Source organism: Gallinula chloropus, assembly GCF_964237585.1.
Source record: "Gallinula chloropus genome assembly, chromosome: 2".
In the NCBI taxonomy this organism is placed as follows: Eukaryota; Metazoa; Chordata; class Aves; order Gruiformes; family Rallidae; genus Gallinula; species Gallinula chloropus.
In genome coordinates, this window is record NC_140086.1 from 14725153 (window position 1) to 14752619 (window position 27467).

A 27467-nucleotide genomic window follows, 5' to 3' on the forward strand; every position below is an offset into this window, starting at 1 on the left:
TACCCAGAGCCTGTCAGTGTTTAAGAGATGTTTGGCAAAGCCCTTACAATATGCTTCAGCCCTGAACTGATCAAGCAGTTGGATTAGATGATCGTGATAGGTCCCTTCCAACTGCAGTGGTCTGGTGTGGTCTATTTCTATTCTATTCTATTCTATTCTATTCTATTCTATTCTATTCTATTCTATTCTATTCTATTCTATTCTATTCTATTCTATTCTATTCTATTCTATTCTATTCTATTCTATTCTAGACAGACAGACATTAAGGTCCTGCACCTCCTGAAGCTCATGCTGGTATAGTTTAAGGGCAACCAAGGAGGTGGAGAGGTAAATATTAGGGAGTGAAGAAGAGGCTGGACTTTTTGTTGATGGAAGCGTGGGCTGGCTCATACCTCCACCCTGCCTGTTTCCTGCTTGGTAAACAGGACTGTACTTTGGTGTTGCCAGGAGTGAGCAGCCACTGGTTCACAAAGCAAGGGCTGGATACTCCTCCACGAGCAGCATGGTTTAGGGGTGTAGCTCTGCAGCCTGTTTTTCTTACCCACTGATGAGGGAGCGGATCCTTTGAGTCATGTACCTGGTGTAGAGCTCACAGAGGGTACGGCACTGTGGAGAGTACCAAGCATAGCTGCTCTTGTGAAGCATAGATCCCATTTATCCTATTTTTTACCTCTTGCCTCTTAAGAGGCAATTTCATAACACTGTGCTCAGCAAATGACACTGGGGTGGGGTGTTGGACAAAGGCTGAGCTCTGGACCCAGGACTAAGGAGGGGACGTACCATTTCCATGACCATGTTGGCACCACTGCAGCATGCTGGAGCTGTGTCAGCCCTTGGTGGGCACCAGCAGTTCTGTGAGGCATCCTGAGGGAAGAAGGAAATCTTCTTTTCCCAGTGGACAGTACAGACTTAGCAGGACTGGCTGCTGTCTTAGGAAGCTTGAGTCCTTTTTCTGTCATCATGTGGACAAAAGAAAGGACTTACGTACTCATGGGGGATAGAGCAAAGGTAAAGGTAGGATAATGGGTGTATTACTGGTATAAAAAAATCCTCCCCCACACCTCCCCAAGGAATTTGTGCCTTGCTTCTTGTGCTGTTATTGAGCTGCTCTCTGGCTGAAGACAAAACCTCTGCGAAATGGAGACACTGTACATAATTCACAGTGTTGTTGTGGGCTACAGCTTGAGATCTTTGGATGAAAGGGAGATAGCACTTAATTATCATTATTGGTACAGACATGTTTTACTATATGAATATCAATAAGTCCTTTGAAGAAGTCATTGAGCCTGCTAGAGTCAAAGTCCCGATTTATATCAAGATTTTTTTGTTAGTTTGTTTTTTTTTTCTCCCCTGGTGGGCTGTGTTTGTTATCTGTTTAGATTACTATTCAGCTAGAGAAGAAATCAACAATCCAACATTAAAGTAAAGCAACTTGAAAAGATGCAATTCAAATCTGGAAAAGAACAAAAATGACGATAATCAGGGTGAAACTCTGGTTGACTCTCCCCTCATACTTAAGCCACCCTGTTGTGCTGTGCTATTGCATTGTGCACAGTCTGTTATAGAAGGATGATCTACCACTGTGAAGCCCTTTACATCCTTGCCCACAAAGCGTCGTGAATTTAAGATCAAGGTGAATGTGGGTTTTTAAACTTAGTTCCCAACTATTTTACTGTTATGCATCCAAATCCCCCTTTTGTGTGAAGCTGGATGTTTCTTGTCATGATCTTGCTTGTTTATAGTACTGCAACTGCTAATGTGCCCTCAAAATCTTCTCTTTAGTGGAAGGGGTCAACAAGTAGGTGACACTTGAATTTTATCTACTGTTCTCTCTTTTCAAGCTAAGAGAAGTTAAGTGATTTAGCTTAAAAGGCATATTCGGTGTCCCCTTTAATACCCTGAAGGTAGGAGGGGGAAGAAGTTGGGGTGTGAGAGAGAGGGGTGAAGTGGTAGGATGGATGGATGGATGAATAGCTGAGCCATGGGGAAGGTCTCCTTCTCCTCCTCCTTGATATATTAACATGTCCTCTCTGACTTGAATGGCTGTGGAACCCCCTTGGTAGCTAGGGTCAATGCATTCAGGGCTAGGGCTGTCAGATGAGGGGTCCATAAGATTGCATTTCTTCTCTTGTAACAGAATTTTGGGGCAAATCATTAACTGCTAGAATTAATAATTGTTTCAGGCTGGGCTGTCTGACAGTCCTCTGTCAGCTGCATCGTCTGCTTTTCAGGCAGGTCTGCCATTGCTGCTGCAGCTTGGAAGCTGCAGTCATCTGTCTTGATAGAGGCAGTTTTCCAACCCTGTAGGAGCTGAAGCTCTGAAGTCTCTGGGCAGAAAGGGTCACTTTTTTTATTCTGCTGTTGTTATTTTTTCTTCCATTATTAGGAATAGTTATTTTTCCATCATTTGTGAAACTCCCTACCAACCAAACAGGCCATTGGTTTTGCTCTGTCTTAGCTTCAGTTTCTTCTCAGCCTTCCTGGAAGGCCTCTGAGATCAGACACCTCTGTAGGACTCTCCCTTCTGTAGAGAGGAGTATTTTGGTCTCTTCTGTCAAATCACTCGGTCAGCTTTTTGGAAGAAATAAAATCACACACCCCCCAAAAAAAAACCCCAAACAAACCCAACCCAGTGGCCATTTTCTGCAGAGCAACCTCAAGGGAATTCATTTACACAAACTCATCAGCAAACTAAGTTGAACTTTGGATGCTTATTTACTTTTATTTACTTCAGATTTATTTTTTTCCCTCTTAAATCATGTTAAAATAGCTTTCTAAGGACTTTCTATACTCTCTGGTCAACAGTTTGAGAATGAATCACTGGGGGAATGTGCATGGATTTTGGGACACAAAGGAAACCCCTGAATTTTCCTGCAGAGTGTTTGAGATACCAGTGTAGAACTGGACAGTTATGGCATGTTGTGACTGACCTTCAATCTGTGCAGGTCCTGCTGAATCTGGGGTTAGTCATATCTCTTCTTGTTGAAAAAGAAGTCACATCTTTCCCCCTCACATAACAACCTGGGGTTTTCTCCCCTCCTCATCATTCTGAGCTGGGCAGATGGACTTCCGATGTCCTTCCCATCTCCAGCACAAATCAGATAGGAATGGGCAAAGGTCCTGCCCATGTTACTCAAAAAAAGTGTCTTTGTGTGCAGATATGTGAGTGTAAATAAAACTTCATGGATGTGCATGTGTCTGTGTGTGAAAGGGACTGAATGTGACCTGACAGGAGTAAAATGTGTCATGGTGAGTGGGTGGTGAGGAAGGATGTGCGTGGTGTGGAGGTGAAGTAACAGAGGCTGGCAGAATGCCTTCAGCTGGATTTTTGATTAACAAACCTTTAACCAAAGTCTTCCTTTTCTCTGCAAATATCTATATGTCGAGTTAATGGAGGAAAAAAGAAGATGTGCTGGTGGGGTTTTTGTCAGTCACTTCTTTGGTTAGGAGAGTTTTGAAAAAGGCACAGAATTTTGATTTTTCCAGAGTGAAAACTGCAGCAGCCTTTACTTAGTGAATATTTGTGTATATAGGAGAAAACTCAAAGCAGTGAAGAGATGGAGAAAGAGAAATATTCCCAGAAAAGTGTCACAGATTAGAGGGAAAGGAAGAGCAGTGTGAGTACTGCAGGGCAGGACAGAGGAGGGCAAACAGTTAATCATGTTTCATGTATGTCTGTAGGTAAAGATATGTAGCTGCTGACATCTAAGCTGGTGCTAAGTAATGTTGGAGAGCAATTTTAACACCCCTGAGATCTGCCAAGCAAAGAAAGTTGATACCCAGGGGTTTCAGTTTCCTGCTATGCTCCTTGTCCCCACAGTCTTTGTGTTGTGGTGTGGAGACAGTGACAACCTCAAGACTCCTGTTCCTGCCTGGCTGTAGTGCTGCTCTGGGTGCTGGGCTTTCCCTCGCTTATCAGCAGGTCTGCAAATTGGATTTCAGTCCTACTGCTCTGAGCTGGCCTGACCTATGGTCACTCAACAAGCAGGATTTTCAGCTGCTGTATTCGAGGTTGCTCTCTCCTGCACATTCTGAAGTCACTCGTATCGCAGCAAATTGCAAACTACAGCCACAGCGGGAGCCTCGATTGGTACCCCAGCCTGGTGTTGGTAGCTGCAGAGTGCTCAGGTTGTATGCACAGATCTTGCTATTTTGATATCCTGTCATCACCTACAGGTTTCCCATGCATTGCCACTGATGGAAGTTCTTTTTGAACCTGCCATAGGGATCAGGGAGAGTTATGCTCAAGTTTTTATTCCTTCTCTTCACTTACATAGAGCTTTTCAGTGAGTCTATTCAGTAGTGAATATACTACTGCCAGTAGTGAAGGTGCTGGGAGGTCACCCATGCCCGCCATGCCCAAAGAGGCCAGTGGTGCTCTCTGCCCCAAACTCAGGGGCCGATAATCAATCCAGTGCGAATTACGGGGTTTGTTGTCATGGTTGTTGAACAGTCTGGCATCTGTTTTTCTTTACTTGGCAAGTGATGCCTGGGACAGAAGCCAAAAAGTAGGGGTATAAAATCAAGAGACATTGAGACACATCCTGTGGTTTGCCTCTTCCAGTGAGACTTTTTCCCATGACAATTCATCAGCAAGACAGAGCTGATCTATCAGCAGCCCTGCTCATTTGTCCCATTTCCCTGTAAGTTTTCATCCCCATGGATCACGTCCTCTTCTTTTCCCTGGGTCTTACTACCACACTGCCTACCAGCAACAGTCACAGTGGTGTCGGAAGTCACCAGTTCTTCTCCAATCTCATGATCTCTTATTCATGCAACAGCATGAGACTCTCCACCCTCACCTCAATCTGAAGGGGTCATTTACCACAATTACCAGCTACAGTCCGGTGCTCTTTGCTTAGCCTGGATGCAGCTCGAGCTGCAGATTTGCTTTGCCGTGAAGGTGCTTTGAGGTTGGCTGTGGCTTTGCTAGAGGTGCACCTTTTGTGGCCAGAACAGGTTTGGTTTTTTTTCCCCTAGCATTTATATACTTTCCTTCTTGCTGTGCAGGTTGCTTTAGGGCGCTGTGGTCAATGTATTGACCACACGAATCACAACATCTTCTGGGCTTCAAGTTTCAGGCAGCAGCTTTTAAAGGTGAAATCAAATTCCTACCATGTGTCTGAAATAATGCATTTTTTTTTCCCCAAGTAACTGATCCCACTGCTTCTTGAAAGAGCTCTGCTGCCATTGCTTGGTGCTGAATGCACTGTGAAGAAGGCTGGACTGTGTGTTCCTGCACTACCAATATTCAGCGCTATTACAATATGAAAGAAAAGATCAAGAAAGACAAACACAAGAGGTCTTTTGGGCAGTGTGAGACAAGAGTTCTGCTCCTTAACATCTAAAAACATTTAGAAGCTATTAAATTACTTTTGTAGTTGTTCTGGGTAGAGAAGGCAGCATGTGATGTGCTCTGCAGATCAGTCAGCATCGGCACGCAGCGGTGGGAGCAAGTCCATAGAAGAAACAAATCCTTTCCTAACTTGCATGCGGTGCAACTTCGGTGATATCCCTTTTACTAAAGCCCTGCTGGCAGCAAATAGAAATGAAATCAACTGTGACAGCTCATTAGTGATACATACGCCCTCTGTTTGGACATCAGTCTAGTCCTGCTCCCAAGAAACTAATAACTACATCATTTTTACCACTGTAAGTTGAAAGTCAGCAAGTTATTGTTAATACAGCAGGTACCCTTGTGACAGTGAGGGGACTGAGAGGCTTTCACATAGAAAAATTCCACTTGCTTACCAAATAGTGCTCGTTTGTAAAATTGCTTTCACCTCTGTTTAGGCGCATCAAATGAAGTTGTCTGATGTCTTCAGTGCCTGTTGCAAGTCTAACGGTGTCTCTATGGAAAATCTTCCTTGTAGACTAAACCCAAAGTTTCTATTGCTTAATTTTACTGTGCTTTATTCCTGCTTCATCTCCTGATTCTGGATGTGGAATTGAACCTTAACAGTTTTTTTCTTTATTTTATATCAAAATTTAAAAATATTTAAATATCATCTCTGATTGTGTTCCTCTAAATCCCCCCCTTAGGCAGGAAAGCCTCCCATATTTGTAGACTCAGAAATCAACAAAATTCCCAGTTTCATGTGCAGACACTGTGGAAGAGATTGAGAAGTTTGGCCCTTGCCCCCTTTTTAAGTTTGCAGAGTCAGTGACAGAGTGTTTTGTTCCTGGCTATGCCGCTGAAAAATCAAAGTAACATGATGGGCTGAAATAACTCTGGCTCCAGCTTATCATTAACTTCAAGGGATTTACTCCACACTTTAATCAGTCACTGAATACATAATCTGACCCAGGAAAAGGCACAAAGTGTAAATCAGTGCCTGATCTGGTCCCAAGCCAGCTCTGGTGGGAGAGGTACTTTTAAGAGATTTGATAAAAGATATTTCTTAGATAATGAACACTTCTACAGAAAGAGGCCTTATCAAACATGGAATGAGCCTGGTCTATCAAACATTTGCCTTCAACTTCTTCCGATCTGTTCTGGATGATTCAGCGAGGGAGGGAGTTTTGGCCTCTTACATGCAAGGTTACGGCATTTGGAGGCGCTGGGTCTTGTGTCACCCTCATGTTCTGTGGGTGGAGAAGGTGATGCTGGAAATACTCCTTGGCTCAGTGGGACTCTTTGAGAAGGAGAGAGAAAATTACTCTTTTATTATAAGGTTTGCCAAATGATCTCTGAGAAAATGTGATATCATTCATATGCATTGCCAAGCTGGAGAGATGCCGTGCATCTTGGCAGCCATCTAGAGCTAACATATAATTCCTTTGGGTTGGTACGGGCTTTATCAGAAACAGCTCCATATGCAGTATTTACATAACTGTGGTGGAGTGTGAGAATAAACACAGCTGTGGCATTGCCCTAAATATTTCAATTCAGCAGGGAATTAAGGGACTTTATCACTGAACTGCAGATAAACAGAAGTCAGTAAGCGGTGGTCAGTTTAGCCAAGGAATGAATCAAAGCTACAATGGCTGAACTGCTGGAAACATTTAAGTGCTTTAATGTTGGAGTTTACTAAGGTCACTGGTATGTTTTTGATTTTCAAAAAATATGGAAATGCCATCAGTCAGCTGCTGAACAAAAAGCATCATCCAAATGGACTGGGGAATCAAAGCAGAGTAGGCAGAAAGGCTGGAAAAGAAGAGTTTACAGGGACGCAACGCTTTCTGCATCTGATCGTGGTCGGACCCCGTGAGTGTTCAGGGAAGACTAAGTTTCTGGTAGTATCTCCGTCCCAATCGACTACAGAGACAGAAGTCCTAGATCCTCAGCAGAAATCCGTAAAGCCAGCTTCTCAAGGATAGTTTAGTGCCCAGATCATACATCACACAGCCAGCAGCAGAGTTCAGGCAGCTGAAGGACTTTTGTGCTTCAGGTATGAATAAAACGGTACTCTACCTGGCAGCAGGCATGGGAACGATGCTTGCCGATGTATTGCTCAGGTTGGGCCAGCGTGGTCGATAACAGGGTTCAGTTTCAGGGCTGGCAATGCAGCATTTATTCCCATTTTGAACTCACTTTTGAGAAGTGTAGCAGTATTGTCCAATCTTCCTGTCACTCGTAGACTTTCAGCGGTTGTAAGTGCATCACCATCAAATTTTGATGACTAACAAGCAGCCCCCAAAGTAGCTCCATTTAAAGTCACTGAGGGATCATAATTTCAGGTATTTTTGTAAGCTTGTGTATGTTCATACGTATACTAGAATATGTACTTTGATATCACAGTAGAATGTGTATAAATTAAAATATATATAGTTTAAAACCCCTTAGAATTGTTAAGAGCTAACTAAAAGTGTGTTATTTTAAGGGTCAGAACTCTCGTAGAAATACTTAAAATAGCCACCATCAAGAGAGATACACTTTGATGAAGAAGCAAAATATTTTCTTAAAGTAAGAATTTAAGTGTATTTTAAACTGGAGGAAGATGGTTGCCATTTGGAAGCTCTTTCAGTTCTAGATCATTTATTTTTAAACCAAAGCCTGCTACAACTCTAGCTTAAAGAGAAATGACACAAGTTTTCTGCTGTTCCTTTGCAGTTGAAAAAGCAGCATGTTCTTCTCTGTCTTTATAGTCCTTGCTTAGAGCTTTGTTTACCACAGGATACACAGGCACTTTGGCAGTGAGAGTTCCCTTACAGAAACCACAGGCTTTGTAAAGAGTGGTGCTTCGCACCATCCATACGGTGCATTAACATTTCTAAAAGCCAGCCCAATACTGCCGTGCAAATACTTTCTTCTCTTTAAAAAAAGTATAAAAATGGGAGCTAGGGTGCAGGAAATATTTCTGGCTTGTTCCTTGCCTCATCTGGGTTATATACCTTTCCAATTTTTGGGTGGTGAAACAAGGATCATAGATTCCTATCTATCAAATCATAGAATGGTTTGAGTTGGAAGGGACCTCAAAGATCATCTAGGTCCAACCCCCTGCCATGGTCAGGAACACTGCTCACTAGACCAGATTGCCTAAAGCCCCATCCAACCTGGCCTTGAACACTGCCAGGGATGGGGCTTCCACAATCTCTCTGGGCAAGCTGTGCAAGTGCCTCACCACCCTCATAGTAAAGAATTTATTCCTAACATCTAATCTAAACCCACCCTCTTTCAGCTTGAAGCCATTGGCCCTTGTCCTAGCACTACACTCACTGATGAACAGTCCCTCCTCCACCATCCTGTAGGACCCCTTTAAGTATTGGTAGGTCGTAATGAGGTCTCCCTGGAGTCTTCTCTTCTCCAGGCTGAACAAGCCCAACTCTCTCGGCCGGTGACGGGATGCTGTCACTGTCCTCGTTTGCAAAGCACCATGAGATCTTGTGCCAAAAAGCGCTCTGTAAGCAATAAGCCATATTTAGCCGATTACCACAATGTACTTTGAAAATCCAAGCTTGTTTCCACTGATGATTCTATGATTCTATAGCTGCCTACAAGAACAAGTTGAAACTCAGGTTCAGACAGCAGTGGGAGACCAGTGCTTCTGATGGAGACAGACCAAGGTGGGGTAGCTGTGTGAGATCGTAATGCTCATTGGACACAAATGTCTAAATCATAACTGCTGCGGAGAGGGCTGTGTTCTGGCAGTTTGGAAAAGATCAGTGTGACTGGGAACATGCCTACCTGCAAACAGTTTTCTTATTCACCAGACCTGCATCAGCTGACAAAGAGTTTTCCTTTCGAGACCCAAGGTTGTATCCTTGGTCCATCCCAGGTCAGCTCAATAAGAACCCTTATTTTCAGCCAGTACTGAGCTCCGGCAGCTTTACCGAGGAAGCATGCATTGCTGTGTTGGCTCAGCGCTTTCTGAAAAATCAACCCACTTTTTAAGCTATGCAAACAGTGATTTAGGACCCTGAACAGTCCAGCTGCTGAGTTTGGAAAATCGTGACCTTTTCTATCTTTAGAGCAGTGTCTACACGGAGACCTCCCCTTCTCAAAATGGACAAACACGCCACCAGCAGTCCTCGCTCTCCCAGCCCCAGAGAGTCGCACAGATCAAGTCACCCTCCGTTCTGGATTCCAATCTGGTTTAACCAATTAATTAAAACCTCTTAATTGTTAGCTAAGCTCCAAATTGGAGGATTTTGTAATTGCATAACAAATATTTGCATTACAATACTGTTTTGAACCTCAACCTGAATAAATTCCATTGAACTAATTACTTTCCTGCTACAGAAAGGAGCCGTTGTGTGCCCCAGAGGTCGGGCAGCGGTATGCAAGACAGGAGTACATGCTTGGGCTCAGATCTCAGGTCAAATTTGTGTGGGTAACATTCAGGGGTGGTAACTGAATGTGGAAATGCCATACAGAGTTCAATGATGGGCAATGATGAGGGCTTGGTTTTATAACCACTACAGAAAGATAAACCAGACTATTACTTAGAGGGTTATTTAACAAATATTTGAATGAAAGTGGTCCACAAAGCTGTAAAGAGCACACAAAGCCCCTCTAATAACTAATAACTTCACCGAGAACAGAGTTGAAATAGCTGCAGCTGCCGCTCAAAGCATTTTTGTTGTTGTTAGCAAAGGTGCTGGCATGGGTCCCGTAACCACGATGGACAGGACTCATTTTCCTGGGAACTGTGTTCGCCTGTGCTTTTCAGCCACAGTGGTGGGGTGGAAGCCCACATGATGGTCTAGTAAGCATGGTTTTGAGGAAAAAACCCATCTCTCTCCACAGCAGTTTGGAAAACTATAAAAGATGCCTGCCAGCAGCGATCATATGGTTGTGGTTAGCACTTCCCTTCTGCCGCTGTTGGCAGGATCTAAATGGAGCATTGAGTACATTGGTAACTCCTGGAGAAGGTCAGTTGTGGTTTGATGCTTTGTAGTGTCCCCAAAACCACAGTGCAATCCTTCATTTGAGATGAGGACAGTTTTCATTTAGTCTTGTACATGTAAAATAAGCACACTAAGAAACTCTGATCATGCTGTAATATCCAGCTGAAGATAACACCTTATCTCCAGCTTCTCTGCAGTCACCTCCCATGCAGTCCTGGGTCATTGTTGTGTCAGTGAATGTTAATGGGTGAATGTTCCTCTTCCTTACATCTGAAGCTGCTAATAACACATTATGTGTGGGGTTGCATTGGCACTTGCAGATCCCCTTCTCAAGGATCTTCCCGTAATGCCAATACAGGTCTGGCTTTAGTTAACATCCTACTCCATTCATGTATTGTAAAGGTAAGTATTTAGTGTTAGGTCTTTGTATTAGTGTCCTTTTTAATTTATTGCTAATACTAAGCCAGGTAATAAATTTAGCTGCCTAATGGTAAATGTTTTTCCCCACCCATTTTTCTAGGCTTATTGAAGTCCATTCACCTGATGCCAAACACACCGTGGTGCTCAGGAGTAAGGATTCGGCTACAGCACAGGCCTGGTTCAATGCCATCCACTCCAGCGTCAATGAACTCATCCCCAGGGTGATTGCAGAGGTCAGAGACCAACTGGGTAAAACTGGGATTGCTGGAAGTCGAGAGATTAGGCATCTAGGCTGGCTTGCAGAAAAGGTAATGAAAACATTCTTATTTTCATTTCTAAGCTCTGTCTTTCTCAGTTGCTCTTTGTTCCTAAATTTAGCCGTGTCTGGGAGAGGCTAAATGAGGTTCAGGGTTTTGATTTAACTTTCCATGAAGATTTCTCTTTTCTTAACATGCCAATTTTTGTGCTTTTGGGAAAAAACCCAACCAACTAACAAACCAAAAACCTAGAAGGTCCCCTGAGTCTTTTCCTCTGTGGACAAATTAGCAAAGACTTTTTTGGAAGATGAAAAGTCTTATGATATGTCAAGTTCAGGCATGGGACATGAGTCACAAAAACTGACACCCTCCTCAAGCTTCTCTGCTGTTTGCCTCCTGTTCATGTATATGAGAAGTCACCTTCCTACTCCCAGCCTGGGAAGTAACCAGTTACTTTGCTGGTGGTCCACCCCTTCACTGTGCCCAGCTTCAGGAGCTGGACATGGTCTGGAGCACGAGGTGGTGTCCTTGCTGCCCTGGGAGCTTGGAGCTCTTTAACTGTAACCTTGTGCTTGAGATGATCTTCATAGAAGGCCAAGCTTGCAATTGCAGCTCTGCCCCGTGTCTTGAGCAGTTGAAGTCTCAAAATATTTTACGTTGCAGTAGAAAGCTGGTGTTCAGTTTGAAAGTGGTTTGGGATCTGTTGACCTGTGGAAAGCTGATCAATGAATACACAGGGATGGTAGTGGCATGAGATTATCTGCTTTTAAATTAGTAGTCTCAGAATTTGCTTTTGGCACTGTACCTGCTGGTAAGTGAGGATTAGCTCCAGCAAGAGCATCAGGACTGTGCCTAGAAATGCCTCGCACGCAGGTAGTGCCTGGGCATCTCTTCAGAGCATCTCAGCTGGGGTGCATGGAAAAACGGCCACTGTGTACACACCACCCTTCAACCTGTGTGTCCAGCAGAGGTGTGGAAAGCTGGCTGCGAGTGCCCCCCCCAAAACACTGTACTTTTTAGCTCTAGCTAGGATTTTGTAGGTGAAAATACATGAGCCTTAAGCACAGGTGCCATGTTTCTATCTAGCGTGCTTTCAGAGGGCACACCGTTAATACTTAGCAAGAGGTGGGTCTGTCCACACCACATGTAGCAGGGCAAAGATTGCAGAAAAACTTTCAGACAGATTTTGTGTGTTTTCCTGCCCCTCCCTCCAAGCTTGCAGAGCGGGGAGGACAGAACAAGTCTGGCATACTGCTGTAAAAAATAGAAAAGTCTGGGGGAATAATTTGGGGTTAAAACTCCAAAGCACTGGTAAGTAAATTTTAACACTGTTAAACTGTACAGACATGGGGTCTGTAATTTTGTTTTCCTTTTTATATCTGCTTCTATAAACTTGTGAAAACCTGAATGTAAGAAAGAGGCTATTTCTGTTCTCTAAAACAGTAACTGCTCTGTAGCAGATCATATAGACCATATATGTAAAATATTCACAGGCCTTTTTAAGCAGATGCTTCTGGTTTACGAAACTCCAGTTAATAAAGAAAATCCTGTTCACATGCTTCTTTCTCCTCTTTTTTTTTCTTTTGCCTTATGGACTAAGATCGTATTTCATGTTACTCATTATGGACCAGTTCAAGGTCCTGCTGAATTCAGTCGTGAAACTCGTGTTGCCTTTAATCGGGCCAGGCTGCCTCTCTGTGCACGTTCCATTGTATTTACAGTGGCTGTCATCAAGAACTAGCCTTGAGAGATTTGCAGTGACATTGTTACCCAAAAGTCAACATGTTTTTTTCACTAAACTAACGCTCCAGAGCTGTGCAATAGTAAGGGAGTGAGGTCAAAAGTTCCCAGCTTCTTCTCATGTTGGTGTTCAGTTGAAAAGTAGAGAAAATCACTGCGTATGGTAGAGTGATGTCAAATTGCTTGTGTTTTGTTACTAGCCTGTGGGCTGTAAAGCACAGGAGAAGGAAAGAGGAAGGTGAGAGATGAAGGTGTATATATATATACTGCACCTATAAATGCAGATGTTTAAAAAAAATGTTTAAAAAAATTTTAAAAATGCTGTTTTGGAGGAGGTGTTCAAGGCAGCCAGGCAAGATGCTGACCGCAGGGGATTTCCTAGATGCTCCTTGTGCAAAACCTGTGCTTGCCAGTGGGGAGGGATTAAATTTTGCAGTGATTTTTGGAAGCACACCAGGAATACCAGCTTTCTTCAACTACCCTACCACATCCACTGCTGGTTGCTTTCTAAACACTGGAGTTTGGAAAGGGACCTCATTATTAGTAGCCACAAAATAAAACATGTGCTTTATATTCCTCCTAACATCACCATAAATTGTTGAGGTTTTTTTATGTGGAGTATCTTGCTGTTTTTCCATGGACTACAGTGGTAAAAAATCTGAACTCTGATTTGAAAAGCATCTTAGACTTTTAAGACAGCTTTAATGGCATTGCATTATGCTACTTACACAGCACATCCTTACGGTGAATTCTGAGCAAAATGGAACAACCCTAAGTGAGATTAATTCCTCCGCTTGTTTGGGGAATGCAAAGTGTAATCCCATAGAGATTTTACTGTAATTTGCTGTGATTACTCTCTGCTTTCATTAAGCTATTTCCTGGTTTGACATTTTTTATATGTCTCTGCTCTAAACTTAGCTCTCAACTTCAACCTTTATGGCACTACAAAAATAGATTCATTAGCAGAGCCTCCCCCAGGTGGGTAACGTTAAAATAAATAGTAGGTTATCTAAGGTACTAATGCAATTGCCTGAGAACAGGGTTCTTCCACCATCACTGAACCACCCTATGAAGACAGCCTGAAATTTGTGGTCTTCAGCATGAAGCATCCATCTGGCAGGTCCAGCCATCCTCAGCGTGACTGGGCCCCACGTTGGGCTGTGAGGGTCTGTCAGCAGGGAAAGCAACCTGCAACCCTGTTCACAGAAAGTTTGCTCTGCATCGCTTTAAGAAGGCAAACAAGCACTGTGGTGTTATTATGGGTAAGGAGAAAAACAGCCAGAAGCAATCATTAGAGATGCCATATTCCCTCTTTTATTAAGGCACTAACCTTGTCCTGACCTTGACCTCATGCCAAGGGTTTCTGAAGCCAGCCAAGGATTAGGTACTTATATTAGTCAGCAGCATCCTACAACCTTTCTGTAAGTAAGAGAAATGTCGAGTACCTGCATGCGCTCCCCATCACCTTTTCTTGCTTGCATTTGTTTTTTCCCTTCAGCAAGTCCCATAGAATTAAGGAGTGTGCTAAACAGGAGGGAACAGCTATGTGTGGGTTTTAATCTTTCCAGGTCTTTCCTGTTCGTAACGTTCCCTGTAAAGGTAATCCTACTGACCAAAGACAAAAAAAGAAGTCAGTAATGTCACCCTAACTGAGGAACTTTTCCATGTGTGTGTTAATTGCCGCTCTTCTTTCCAGGAATCCTTTCAGTCCTTGTAGAAATGGCTTTTCCACTTTTCCCTCACTTTTTCATAGCTCTGCCCATCCCGTAGCTTCAGTTCAGAGGAACTGAAACAGACATTGCTGCTTTTGTCCTCCTGCTTTCCACCTACCCTTGAGGTCCTTGGTGAGGAGCAAATTCGTCTTTGGCACTGGAGAGCTAAAACTCTGAGGAAATGGTAGTTTATTTTATCACGTCGTAATGTCTGTTCCAACAGACCAAGGCATCTTTGGCAAAAGCTTTATCTACATTTTTGCTTCTTTAATGCAAACACAAGAAGGTGTTCCAGCAAAAATGGTTTTGCAAAGGTACCTTTTGCCAATTCTGCAGTCGGCCACGCCGTCAGTTAAAAACCAACCACCAACATGAACCCCTGAGCTCTGCGTCTCTCCCTGTCCTTGCTGTGCCAGTGACACCTTAAATGTAGCCTTGGAGGAAAGAAGAAGTGTTTCTGCAGCTGGAGACTGTTCTCCTTTCTGGATGTCAAATGTCTTGCTGGCAGTGGGCTTCTCCAAATGATCTCAAAGCTCCTTTGAGAAACTTAAAATAGGAGTTGCTGCAAGTAGCTTTTTATAATGTTAATATTTGAAGCTGCAGAAAAAGTGCCTCTCTGGCACTTTCTCATTAGGACCTAACCCCAGCACTCAGTTCCTGTTCATGCTGGTCTGCCTGCACCGGGCACGTCGCTGCTCCGCAGATCTGGTGCAGGGATCAGAGCGGAGAAAACACCCCATTCTGGAGGGGAAATAACCAGAGCACACCGTGAATTGGAGTTGTTTTTCAGCTCCTGACACTATCTCCGAAATGAAAAGTGTGTTAATATATTACGGGCTGTTCAGTCCCCTCAAACCTTAGATAACCATATTGTTGTGTTAGAGCTGAAGCGCGAGGCGTGTCACAGCAGAGTGATCTTCTTCGGTATGGAGCTGTGTATTGCAGTATTATATTTATCTTCCTGCTCCTGCTCTAATTCAGAGGAGGGAGTGATAACAGCAAGATTCTGAACCGTGCAAGCTGCCCAAACAAGATGTAGGCAGATGACATGAGAGCTTATTTGAGGTTTGTTTTTTCTTTACCCAGTTTAAAATGAAAATATTTCTGTTGTACCGTTTCCTTCGGAAGTATGTTCACTGGGTAGCAAAACAAGTAGGCGGCTACAGAGCCAAGTCGTTATTCTCATCACAGGTAAATGAGTTTTCAAAGGACAGGAGAGGAGCTTCAGTCATAAAATTTTATGCAATCTCCAAATTGTAAAAGTGAGCTTAAAATGACTTTGCACGAGAAAACCACCAGCCCATCACATAGTTACAACATTTTGCCTTTGTTTAACATTGTGAATATCTGATTTTAACAGCCTTCCCGTAAAGCCCAGCAGCTGCTAGGCAGCATTTTAACAGCCCTGTCATGGCTTTTCTGTGGCTGGGGCTGCTGCCATTCTGCTTAGAATTCCCGGCTCTTCCATCGCAGTGCTTGCCTGACCCTGACCCTGATCAGATAGTTACACTGGTAGAAAGCTCATTACTTTGGGTGGAGGTATTGGGTGGCATTGACTTTCTGCAGGCTTGTAATGATAAACGCAAATCTGGGTGCCAGAGAAGCAGTGAGAGCCTGTGGCAGAGGGGCAGGGACTGGGAAACACGTGTAACTCTTGCCCTGGGCTAGCTGCCTCATCAGGCTGCACAGGCTGAACCAGTGGCACATTCTGGAGTAAAATTTGCGTTGTATAAATCCCCAGGTCTGAGTTCTGGCTGTGGCAAGTACCTGTGTGATTAGGGTGAAACTGCTGCAAGTTTTGGGTCATACTGTATCTTAACCCTCATCAGTGTATGGTTTAACTAGATAAATCACCTGCTAGAAACATGGGCATCGGCTAAGAAAACTATTACTCAAATGCCTAATTTCTTTGCAAGGAAAGTATGTTGCTGAACTGTGGTCTCCTTTGCTATCTCTAGGCTTGGTGGTTTGTTTTTTTTTAATTATTTTTTTCTTTTATTCCAGTCTCTCTTTTCTCTGCTAATTATCTAGGCACGTTGAGGAACACTACCCATCTATAATGCCCAGGAAGAAGAGAAGGCAATTTGGTCCTGGCCTCCTGTTTTCAGTGGTTAGAGAAGGACCTGATTTCTCATATTGATAATATACAGCTGGTCATAATCTTAAAATTGGTCTGACCTTTTGGACATTACACATACCTCAACTCAGAAAACCTTCTGTGTCCTCTAAATTAGAAATTCTACTTTTAAATCCCAGCTTATTACTTGCTATGGAGCACTTACTTACATCCAAATGAAGAGTGCTGCTTTTGCCCTGTGTCACTTAACCTTGCAGCTTATTAATTCTGGAACTTATTTGTTTGCTTTGTAAAACACCACAACAGAGCGCTTAATTACATTAACAGTCTTCATTATCTGGGATAACGATCAGCCTGTTCTTAGGAAAGACGTAAACCTGAAATAGCATGAAGAGTAATTTCCTCTCCCAGCTTCAGCAAGGTTCCTCCACAGGCCACTTTTATCAGCAGTAACATCGCTCCCTTTTTGCTTTAGGTGCCTGCAGTAAATGGATATATTAAGGAAAACCTGGGTTGAGAACAGCCATTTCGCTCACCACACTGTTTTAAAGGCTTTGGCAGTCTTTATCCGTAACACACACGTGCTATTTCTTCCCAGGCCTATGGGAGCTGAGCACATGATAAATCTAAGGCAGGCAGAAGTACTCAGTGCAAGGGGATTGGAAAAAAGAATAAGTGCAAATAAATCTTGAAAAAATGCAGGAAGATGATAGCAAATGCGTGAAGGACCTGAGCAGGAAAGTCTGTTTCTGCAGTACAGTTTGGTCATGAAGGGAACACCCTCTTATTAGGTAATCATGGAGCACAGTTGAATAGTGAGTGAGCACCACTGTGCCTGTGGTACCCTTCATGTGTGAAACAATTCTTGCAGAAATGGAGCTGAAGTGTAAAGTGAGGCCCTGCACGTCACCTCACCCTCCCCACACGGGTTGCGATAGCTCTGACCAGAACCCAGCAGAGGTAATCACATCCTGCCCTCTCTCCCTCTGCCTCAGAATTGACCTAACAGTGTAAAAAACGACTTAACTTTTTCCACAGACCCCAGGAATGATGACAAAGTCCCTTTATAATGTCATCCCAACACAGAGTTTTATTTAACTTTTCCCTTTCGGCATCAGGTGGAATCGTGTGCCCAGTGATGTGACTCCTGCTCTGGCAGCTCTGCCTGTGCGGGCAGTGGGGACTTGGACCACCTGGTGGGATCCCAGTGGTGGCCTGTGGCTCTGCTGTGAGAGGGACCTCTGCAGATGTCCTGCAGACAAACCCGGGGCAGGGTTTGAGAGGGGAAATGGTGGGCTGTAGCTTGGAAGGAGGAGAGGATGCCAAAAGGAAACAGGCGGGGTTTGCGGCCCCCCCCCGGGTGTGGGAGCTGTTTCTCTCAGTTCCTCCAAGGTGGTGGGTGGTGGCTGTGGAGCACATGCCTGGTGTGGTCCTGAACCCAAACCTGAACTGCTGCTTGTCTGGGCTGGATTTTACTGGACAAGGAACTGTGTAGGTTTTGGTAGATAAAGTATTTTCTTCCCAGATCTTGCTAAATTTTCACAATGTTGGGTATCTCCACCTTTAGCCTTGGCAGTTGCAGTTGGATCTGTCCAAATGGGTGCATCTCCCCTCACTCACCTGCCAGCTCAACTCCCTTTTGGGGCTCTGCAGGTTTGAAAGCCTGTGTTTGAACTTACTTGCAGTCAAGTTCAGTTGGGAAAATAAAGCAGGAAAAATACAAGTAGAATGTGAAGGAAGGCTTTGATCTCTTTCCTTCAGAAGCAGAGGCAAGTCCTCCTTTTTTCTCTCAACCTCTGACAGAAAATACTGCAAGACACTGAAAGAACTGGAGACAGTGATGCTTCTTCGTCTTCAAATGCGATTTAAATGCAATATGAGCATCTCCTTAATAAAGCACATTTTGCATAACACAACAGAGACCTCTACTGAACCCACATCCAGCCCTGCCATCAGTGGGGAGCAGAGAGTGCCCTTCCTAATTATTTCATGCCCCTAAGCAGGAAATAACTTACCTCCTTCTGCCCCTAACTTCTTTCTGCCTTCTTCCGCTGATGCACGTAGGGTGTCAGCAGTGGCAGGATAGGCAAGGGGACCACTCATGTCATGGGAGAAAGCAGACCAGCATGTTAGTTGGGGAGAGTGTGGAGCTCAATCTGGGCATTTGGAGATGCTGTGGTATGGTTGTCCAGGGTGAGAAGGCTGCAGTTAAGGCAATGTATTGGTGCAAACTCAGATGAGCCAGGCAAATGCAGTCTGAGGAACAAAGAAGCCCTGAGCATCTCCCTCACCAACCGCACTGACCTGCAGTGCTGTGGACACTCAGCTTGCCCTCCAGCCCCTAGATCCCACTTCAGCTGTACGGGACAAACCAATTGATTCTTACCTCCCCAGGGCTGATATACCCTGATTACACGTCACTGCAAGATGTTGGGCACTGAGAAAGACAGTGTTTTGCAAGAGCTGTGCCCTTGCACTGTGTCTGTCTGCATGTTTGTCCACATTTTTCTGCTTACTGGCTGCATGGAAGAAGTTTGAAAAGAAAGGGGTTTTCAGTCTTAGAAAAAACCCAGATTTTCCAAGCATTAAGTTCCTCTCAAGCTGCGTTTTCTCTGTTCAAAGGTACCTTGTTTTCATTTACTGGTTTTGTCTCTTGAAGTTAAAAATCACCTTCAGGGGAACGGAGGGGCCCATTAGGGGTGTGCTGACCTTCAGGTTCTGGCCAGTATGAATTCCTCTCCCCCCAGTCATCAGGGGTTTGTGATTTTTCCCTAGCAGAACAGTACTCCCATTTCAGCTTTTTGATTAATGGCATGAATAAATAGATTAGAAAGCAGCAGAATAGGCCATAAAAAACCCCAAACCCTTCTTCTCTCTGCCATGCAGCCCTTTTCCCCCCAAGGAATCAGAGAAAACTGCTGATGAAAGTGGGGCCGTTCCTATTAAAAATGCCCCAGTTTAGAGGAAAACATTTGGGGATTTTTCCCCTCACTTTTTGCACAGTGTTTCCCCATCCTGCTCGCCCACTCAGCTTGCAATCAGAGGTGTGTGTCTCTACCCAGAAGTGCTTTTAAGGCAGATGAGCTGGTTAATGTTCGAGGGGTGTTGTGGAGGAGCAGAGCATCGCTGCTGATACAGAGAGGAGCAATATGTGCCTTGTATCCTGTTTTGCCAAACAACTGTTAGCAGAGGAAAATAAACAGATTTTCTAAAAATACCTTGAGAAGAAGCTGTGTTCTCTGTTGGAAAGAGAGACTGACCTTTAGAAGAATAGGAGAGTTTAAAAAAAAAACCAAAGCACTGGAAAGGGAAGAGTTATATGCGCTGTAATTTTCAGTGTGGCAAGACATTTACTCAATGCCGACTCTACAAATCCAGTCCAATTTTAATCCTCAACCTCTGTTTATGTAATAGGTTCCTAAGGCTATTAACACCAGCCTTTTACCTTATTATCGTATCCTGTAAAAATAAAATTATACCCATAATACCGTGATGACAGCCCTTGCAAAAATGTGCCATTAGACAATTATATTGCAACACAGCAACTCTGGAGACTGCAGGGAAGTGTTTCTCGTACAGCCTCATTGTTGTATCGATAGCATTTTCAACACCCCTGGTTCCTGAGGAAGAAAGAACATGATGATACCATATGTAAAACAGCATATTTTGAAGTACTGGTTTCAGGGCCTGACTGTGGCAAGAGTGCTCGAGTTATGAGTGAAATCCTCGTTAAGAACTGTACTTGAAACAAATCCACAGTTTAAAAGGTTTCTTGTATCGTTCCTCTCCTCTCTCCTGCTCTTAAACTAGTGTCTGTTTTATTTTAGTTATTTCAAGATGGAAAATGTTTTGACACTGGAGTTTCAACTAACAGAAACAATAGAGCTGATAAAAAAAATCCTTTTATTCCATTTCCCTGGATCTTTCAGTTCCGAAGATTTATTTCTGCCTGCAGAGTTACCCTCTCTGCTTAACTGGACAGTAATTGATAGTGCGCATCAAGATAATTAGTCTAACGAGTCTCCTAAACCCCAAGCCCCACAGCTACCTTTAAGCTCCACATTGTCTTTACTGTAACGTAAATAAAAGCTTTAGGAAAGGACTGGGAAAAGAAAAAAGGATAGTGAGGGAGCCTCCTTGCCCTCTCCAAGGGGTTTCCTCTTCTTGTTTTTAATGAGGCCCATATTAGTTGTCATTTGTACCTTCCCTGATGAATAGTTTGGAAGAAAAGCTTTCTCTGTGCACAGCAACATTTGTGCCAAGTTTGCTGACCTCTGCTTTTGGTGAGACCTCATTTGAGTCTCGGTCCCAAGCCCAAACATATTGTTGGATCAATCATGTAGATTTCTGGCTCTGATGGTAACACACAGCTAATGAGTTGTATGGTGTACGCATTAACCTCGGGCCCAACGGCGCTAAGGCCAGGCACGTCGCAGGATCGCGCTGGGGCTGAGGGAGAGACGTGCAGGTCTAGCATCTTAATAGGAGGAGACAATTAAAAAAGGTAGAGCAGCGTCACAGGTTGACTGTTTGTGGGTGATAGGATTTCATCAAAGCAGGAAAAAAACAAACCGTCTTCTGTCTATTCAGGGGGAAAAAAAACCCTCAACACCATAAAGGTGCTTTATGAACTGTGAAATAGAGAGGAAAGCCTGAATGTTTAAACAGTAAGATGGTGATTTTACTACCAAAAGGGAATCTACTTTGGGGAACAGCCATTGAATAACATTAGATTTAACCTCGTCAGGGATTACCATCCAATGATTATCATGGTATTGCAAGGAACTTGGGAGTGTTGCTATATTTTTTTGATTAGTAGATGCCCTGTTTAGCAATACTTCAACAAAGTTCTCCTCTCCTCACAAATAAAATTCCTAGGACCAATTACTGAATTACCACCACCAGCCAGCATCCCTGGTTTAGAAAGCAGCTGTTTCTGATTGCTTCCAAAAGTAACACTTCCCTCAACTGGCCAGATTTTTATGTCATTTTACCATTGTTGATGTAGGGAAACACAGTATTTTGCTAATGATCCCTATGGAGAGGTGGACAAAAATCCCAAGATGGACAATATCCTTCTCCTGGCTATTTTCCTCAGTTGAAGGATTAGGAAAGGAAGGAAGAGTTGCACAATGACTACATAAGAAAGCCACATTTCCAGTTTTAATGTAAGCCCTGAACAGCCAGCTGCAGGGGACAGAGAAATAGAGACAGAATAAATGTGATTTCTCCAGGTGACACAGTGTTCTGTCCTCCTCTTTGTGTGATTAAAACTGATCAATAAGGCTGAAGGGCCATTACTGCTTCAAACAGAGAATCTACTGAAATCAGGTGTTCACATTAGACTTTGGATGCTAAATAGGAAAAACAGCTGGAAAGGAACAGGGGAAGAAAGGGGCTAGTGGGTAGGAAAATCCAAACCAAGATCTTTTGGAAGAGCAAAGTCCCTCAGATGTATGAGAAACTGTCCCACTCTTGCATCATTCCTGGTAGAGTACATGCAGCATTACCAGGGTCTGGAGAGGGTGGATGCAGCATCAGGAACTTATGGTGTCAGGCATACCATAGGGGTAGAGAAATGAGGTACTGTTGTATCACACCTGACCTCATGTCAGAACCTGTTGTAATGATTTCAGATTTTTTTCCAGCACACAGCAATAATGCAATTTCAAGAACAATGTGGTACAACATCCTTAGTGTAATAACCACACAGTAGGATCCATGGAAAACTGTGCAGTCCATTTTAGAGGCCTCTTGATGAAATATCCCTTGGAGTCACGTAGTTTTTCTGGTCTAATAGTGACGGTAAGTATTCTTCTCTTCTAAAAGCTTAGTCTTTTTTCGGCAAAGTCAGTAGAGTCTCAGGCATAACAGGCAGTAGAAATTAAACTCATTTGAGATAGGGATCAGAAGAGTCAGAAGTTGCTAAAAAATGGTAACACTTTGATGGCACACTGTTATGAAGAGTAAGCCATCTTGTCAGCAACTTCAGCAAAAACACAGCCATTCTTACCAGTTCCTACTGCAAGACAGTTGAGGACCATTTTGAAGATCTAGAAGGATACCCTGGAACATTTTTTTTTTTGAGTCCAGGGATTTCCACTGCCTGCTATGGAAGGATGTATTGGCTACACATTGTGGCTGTTCTGTAGCCATGGTGCAAAAAGGGACTCTGGATTTCAAGTGGCTTTTTCTTTGGGTGAACATCGGTAGACTCTGTGGGGGAGTGTGGACCTGCTGCTTTCAATGTAGTGACATTGCTTTTGAAGACAAACAGACTTAGCAAAGGTTTATTCAGATGTTATTTAGAATCCCTGGGTTTCAGGTGCTCGTACGGTAACAGTAGCTCTGCTGGAAGGAAGCACCTGGGTTTTAATCACTAGACATGAACAACTGTTAGCCATAGGGAAGATTCCTGAAACTGCAGGAACACATCGTGTTATTATTGGGGCTTTTTTATTTATACATTTCTGCTGAGCAGATGCTGCTCTGCAAACATTCATTTGTTGATCTTGTGCTGAAAATAGTTGCAGACATTGGCCAGAGTAGGCTGCTGATGTGTAGTATGGATATAGCTGCTTTTGTGTGCTTTATACTGGAAATGTCAGTGATGTTTATGGAAACGGCTCTAAAAAGTTCACTTTGAGGAGAAGCCTGCTACGGTAATAGAAGCTTGCCTATTTGTTTATGGAATAAAAAGCTTGTACACTATTATGAAGTGTTTTATGGTGTTGTCTGTGGCCTCATCTCATCCCGTGACACTTTCTGCAGGACCCTTCAGTTGGGGATACATTCAGACTTTAGGTTTAAACACACACATGTTCATTCCCCTTAAAAAAATTCTTGCTATTGCTATGACCCTTGGATCCCTGAATCACAGGATTGAAACACACATTACAGTGCTACCAAAATTTCAAAAGGAGATTTAAATTTGCATGCCCAAAACTGCAGTCAGATGTCAACAAGGCAAAGGCAGCTGGAAGAGACGGAGGAAGCTGTTGGCAGTGGAGGTATTGCAAAGAGGAGCAGCGTGGTGAGGGATCACACAGCTGCACCGAGTGGCGTGGGAACCTACTCTGTGATGTTTTGTGGTGCCTGTTTTGTGTTTATTGAGAGAGCTGGTTATTGACGACAAGGTGACCTACTGTTGGGTTCTTGCTGTGTTGTTGTAAGAGTTGGAAATGAAGAAAAGAACAGCACTGCTTCGGGGGGCGATTGTTGTGGTTAATAACATAATATTAATAATTGTGTTGGTATGAGAGGGCCTAGTGGCTTGTCAAACCTTGAAGGCCACGGTGGGAGACTGCAGATAAACAGTACCAGTAGGAGCAGACCCTGTTCCAAACTCTAACCATTGAAGTAGCCAAGAAGTAGGAAACATGGAACCATGCAACAAATGTTGTGTCTTTGTTGTGGTTTTTGCTCCTGTGTGACGTAAGCCAAAAGGACTAGTGTGAGAAGATGAATAGAGCCTGGGAGAAGGGAAGAGTGGGACAGCACTGGAAGAGCTTGGGAGATGAAGCTGAGCTACAGGAGTGGGAAGCTGGAAGGAGCCCATGGATGAGCTGCAGAGACCATTGGGGTGCAGACAGGTGTACAGACAGGGGCTGGAAGGTGCTGAAACATCCTCCATTGGCGAGAATAAGAGCAGCCTTCTCTGCACCTTTCATAAGATTAATTCTTCACAGCTGCAAGACCTCAAAGAGAGGAATTTTAGCTTCTCTGTCTTCCTTCACTTCAGATTGGACAGCAGGGCTGTTTGTACTCATCAAAGGTCATGTACATCATCGGTTTCCATTAGCCTGGACATTGTCAAGTAAAACCTCGGTTTCTAGTGCCTTTGAAGCAGCTGCTTGGATATTTGCAAGTGCAAGCAGGAGTGGCTTGTGGTTGTAGGATCGCTTCCAAGCAAGAGAACAATTCTGTAAAACAGTTAGGAGGAGCCAACCACTAACTGATAGCAGTTGCACACCTGTAGCCCTGCATGGACTTGCGAAGGGGTTCAAAGTTCTGGAAAAAGAAGATGCTGAGCTGTGAAGTGAAATATAGGAATGTCGGTCTCAGAGGTGACATAGATCACAGACTGCTTCTCCAGTAGGAAAGCAAATAGGCACCATGCTGTCTTGTGTCAGCCCAGAGGTTATCTGTTTAGTGCCCAGGATTCAGCAGCAATGAAGGTTTTGGGAACGTGTGGGTAACAGCAGCGGAAGTTTGCTCCAGATCTCTTTCCCTTCCCCTTCTGTCGCTCTGCAGTTCTCCTCTGCCATCCCCCATCATGGAGTGCCCCTTCCCCTGATTTTAGCTGGGTTACCAGGAGGATGTGTGTTGTCTGAGGATGTACTTTTGAATAAATGGCGCTTTTAGAGGGGTGCTGGTTATATACATGAAAATGTGGTAATAGCCAGCCTGATTTCCATCTGGCATAATTTAGGAGTAAATCCATTGACGTCAGTGGAATTGAACAGATATAAATATAATTGAAGTCAGGTCCTATATTTTTAAAGTTAAGCCTAGAAAACACTGCAATTTGCTTGCTCTCCTCCCAGCACTTTCTTTTCTCTTTCAAGCCCTGCCACAAATATGAATGTCTTAATTGGGATTTAGTCTATTTCTGCCCAGTTTAATCAAAGATCTGTCAGTAAAGAATTTTAGGAGATGCAGAGGTGAAGGCCTGCTGCCCCCCTACCTATCTTTAGAAATCTCGCTGGCTGCTTGCTCTGACAAACCTCAGCAGCAGTTACTGTTTTTTTCCCCTTGGTCAGTTGTGTCAAGCAGAGTATCTGTAGCAGTGTTTCGTTCTGAGCACTAACACGAGGCAAAAATGGAAGCTGTCTGGCAAGCAAAGAACATGATTTTCAGCTCATTCACACAGAATGGTGTTAATTAATGGATTGTTTTCTGACAAACAGTTAATTGTGCCTGACTGGTTTCCATATGGCTAAGGAAATAAAGAAGCCAATGAGGACATGGTATTTAAAAACGCAGAAATTCTGGTATGAAACTGCTGGTACAATATCCAATGCATCCCATTTGCTATACTCCTGAAATGGGTTATGTGGATATTAGCATATGGTGATGTTAATGAAGTATGTGGTTTTCAGTTTTCTTTGTGTACTTCCACAGTGGTGTTACTCAACTGAGTTACTTCTGATTTTTTATACCAGTTTATGTAAGATGCTTAGGCCAGTACAAACTGCAGAAGAGATCTCAATGAAAAGGCAAACATTTATCTCCACAGCAGGTATTAAACTGGAAGAAAGAGTTTATAAAACTTCCCAGGGACTTCAATGCAACTACATATCTAACACCAAGGGTAGAATTAGGTGTAGTGACTTCCGTAATACTCATTTGTGTTTGTCCTCTTGGGGTTTTCAGTTTCTTGTAGCTGCAGAAGAGCAGCTCTTACGCTGCTCATGTTACCCTCGGGCAGTTCTTACTGTAAGTGGCTGGCACTTGCTGGCTGGCGTGATTTATTAGCCCGCAGCAGGAATGAGCCTTCCATTGATGAAATCAGTTGGTTCATGAGATCGTATATCTCTCGTGCCAAAAATCATTTATTTCTCTTTGGATATGTGATGTGTTTGTACAGAGATGTGAAAGTCTGATGCTGTTACCAGGAAGTTCTTTATTTTATTAAATTCTTCCCTTTCAAGGATAATTCTTAAACTTGAAGCCCTAATTTCCTATCCTGGCCCCAGAGAGATAACCTGTAGCATGCCATCTGTTTATATTAGCTTTGGAAATTAACATTATTCCAAGTTTTTCCTCTAGAGTAATGATCAGTTCTCAGGAGAATTGTCCTATGGATAGTTAAATACTGTGATTATTGCAAAAATACAAAACACTGCGAATTAGTACCAGATAAAGAGCATTAGCGTTCAAAATCATGTGGCTTATAGCATGTAATCTGCTGATATTTGTAGGATTTGGTTCTGCAGATTGATGGCTTTAACTGTGCAACTTTTAGTAACCTAGATGAAATAACATGGCACAGCACTAAATCCGTTTGTCCTGCATGGCTAATTTAAAGCTAAGCATAGATAACTGCTGAGTAGAAGGCTCTTCATGTTTGCCTTCCTCCTATGGCCCTGTTGAATATTCATAGTTTCTATTAACACATGCCCTTCAATATTTGCTACGTTTTTGTCATAGAGAGTAGATGAATTAAAAGAGTTGTTGCCATAAAGCCCAGGGCTGTGATCTTGTCAGATCTTGTAATGCAAGCAGTACCAGGTCTGGGAAAGGGATTCCTCTTGAGAAGTGGCAGCTCACATCCTGACCATAGGTCCAAACCTCATGGCTTGAATACTTTTGCCTTAGGGATATTTCTTCTCCTACCATTTTCTGAATTTAAGTGGCTTTATGAAAGCTGAGCTCCCATTTTTATTGTAGGTTCGTAGCCAGAGAGAAAAGCTCAAAACCATGGTATGTCAGCAAAGCAAAAAGGCTTGATGGATCAGCAAGAATTAAAAATGTATTTTAAATACCAAGCAAACCTTAGACTGGTTTTCAAGGCCCACTTGACATCCCCAGGAGAGCTTTGGCTGGCTAAAGTAGGTAATACTGGTTTCCTATTAAAGCTGCCTTGGCAGTTATTTTTGCAGTGTTAGGGATGTGTGTGCATTTCTTCATGTACCAGCTAGGTAGCGATGACAGCTGCCCAGCAAATCGCAGGACCAGTGACAAGCTACAGTTACCCTTCTGCTCTGAGCTTTGTCTCCTGCATTCTTCCTCTTTACCCATTTCCTCTGTGAGCATCACTCTTCTGAAATGACTTTGTCGTGGTTAGAATAACGACCATCTTAAACAAAAAAAAAAAAGCTAAAAAAACCCCAAACCAAGTTTTCTCTTAGTCTCCCAAGCATGTGATGATGCCTGACCTCACAGTATCCCCAGGACCACAGTGGTATGTGCTCCAGCAGGAGCAATAAATTCCCAATGGTGAAACTAGCCAAAAGCTACAGTAGAGTA

At 43.4% G+C, this 27467-nt stretch overlaps 1 protein-coding gene across 3 annotated transcripts in view; it reads left to right on the forward strand.

Moving 5' to 3' along the window:
• SNTB1 (syntrophin beta 1) overlaps nt 1-27467 on the forward strand; it is a 114906-nt gene that overhangs the window by 62517 nt on the left and 24922 nt on the right. For all 3 annotated transcript variants that reach the window (XM_084280048.1, XM_084280047.1, XM_084280049.1), the window contains exon 3: nt 10811-11018. In XM_084280048.1, the coding sequence (XP_084136174.1) occupies nt 10811-11018 (208 nt within the window). The remainder of the gene's footprint in view (nt 1-10810; nt 11019-27467) is intronic.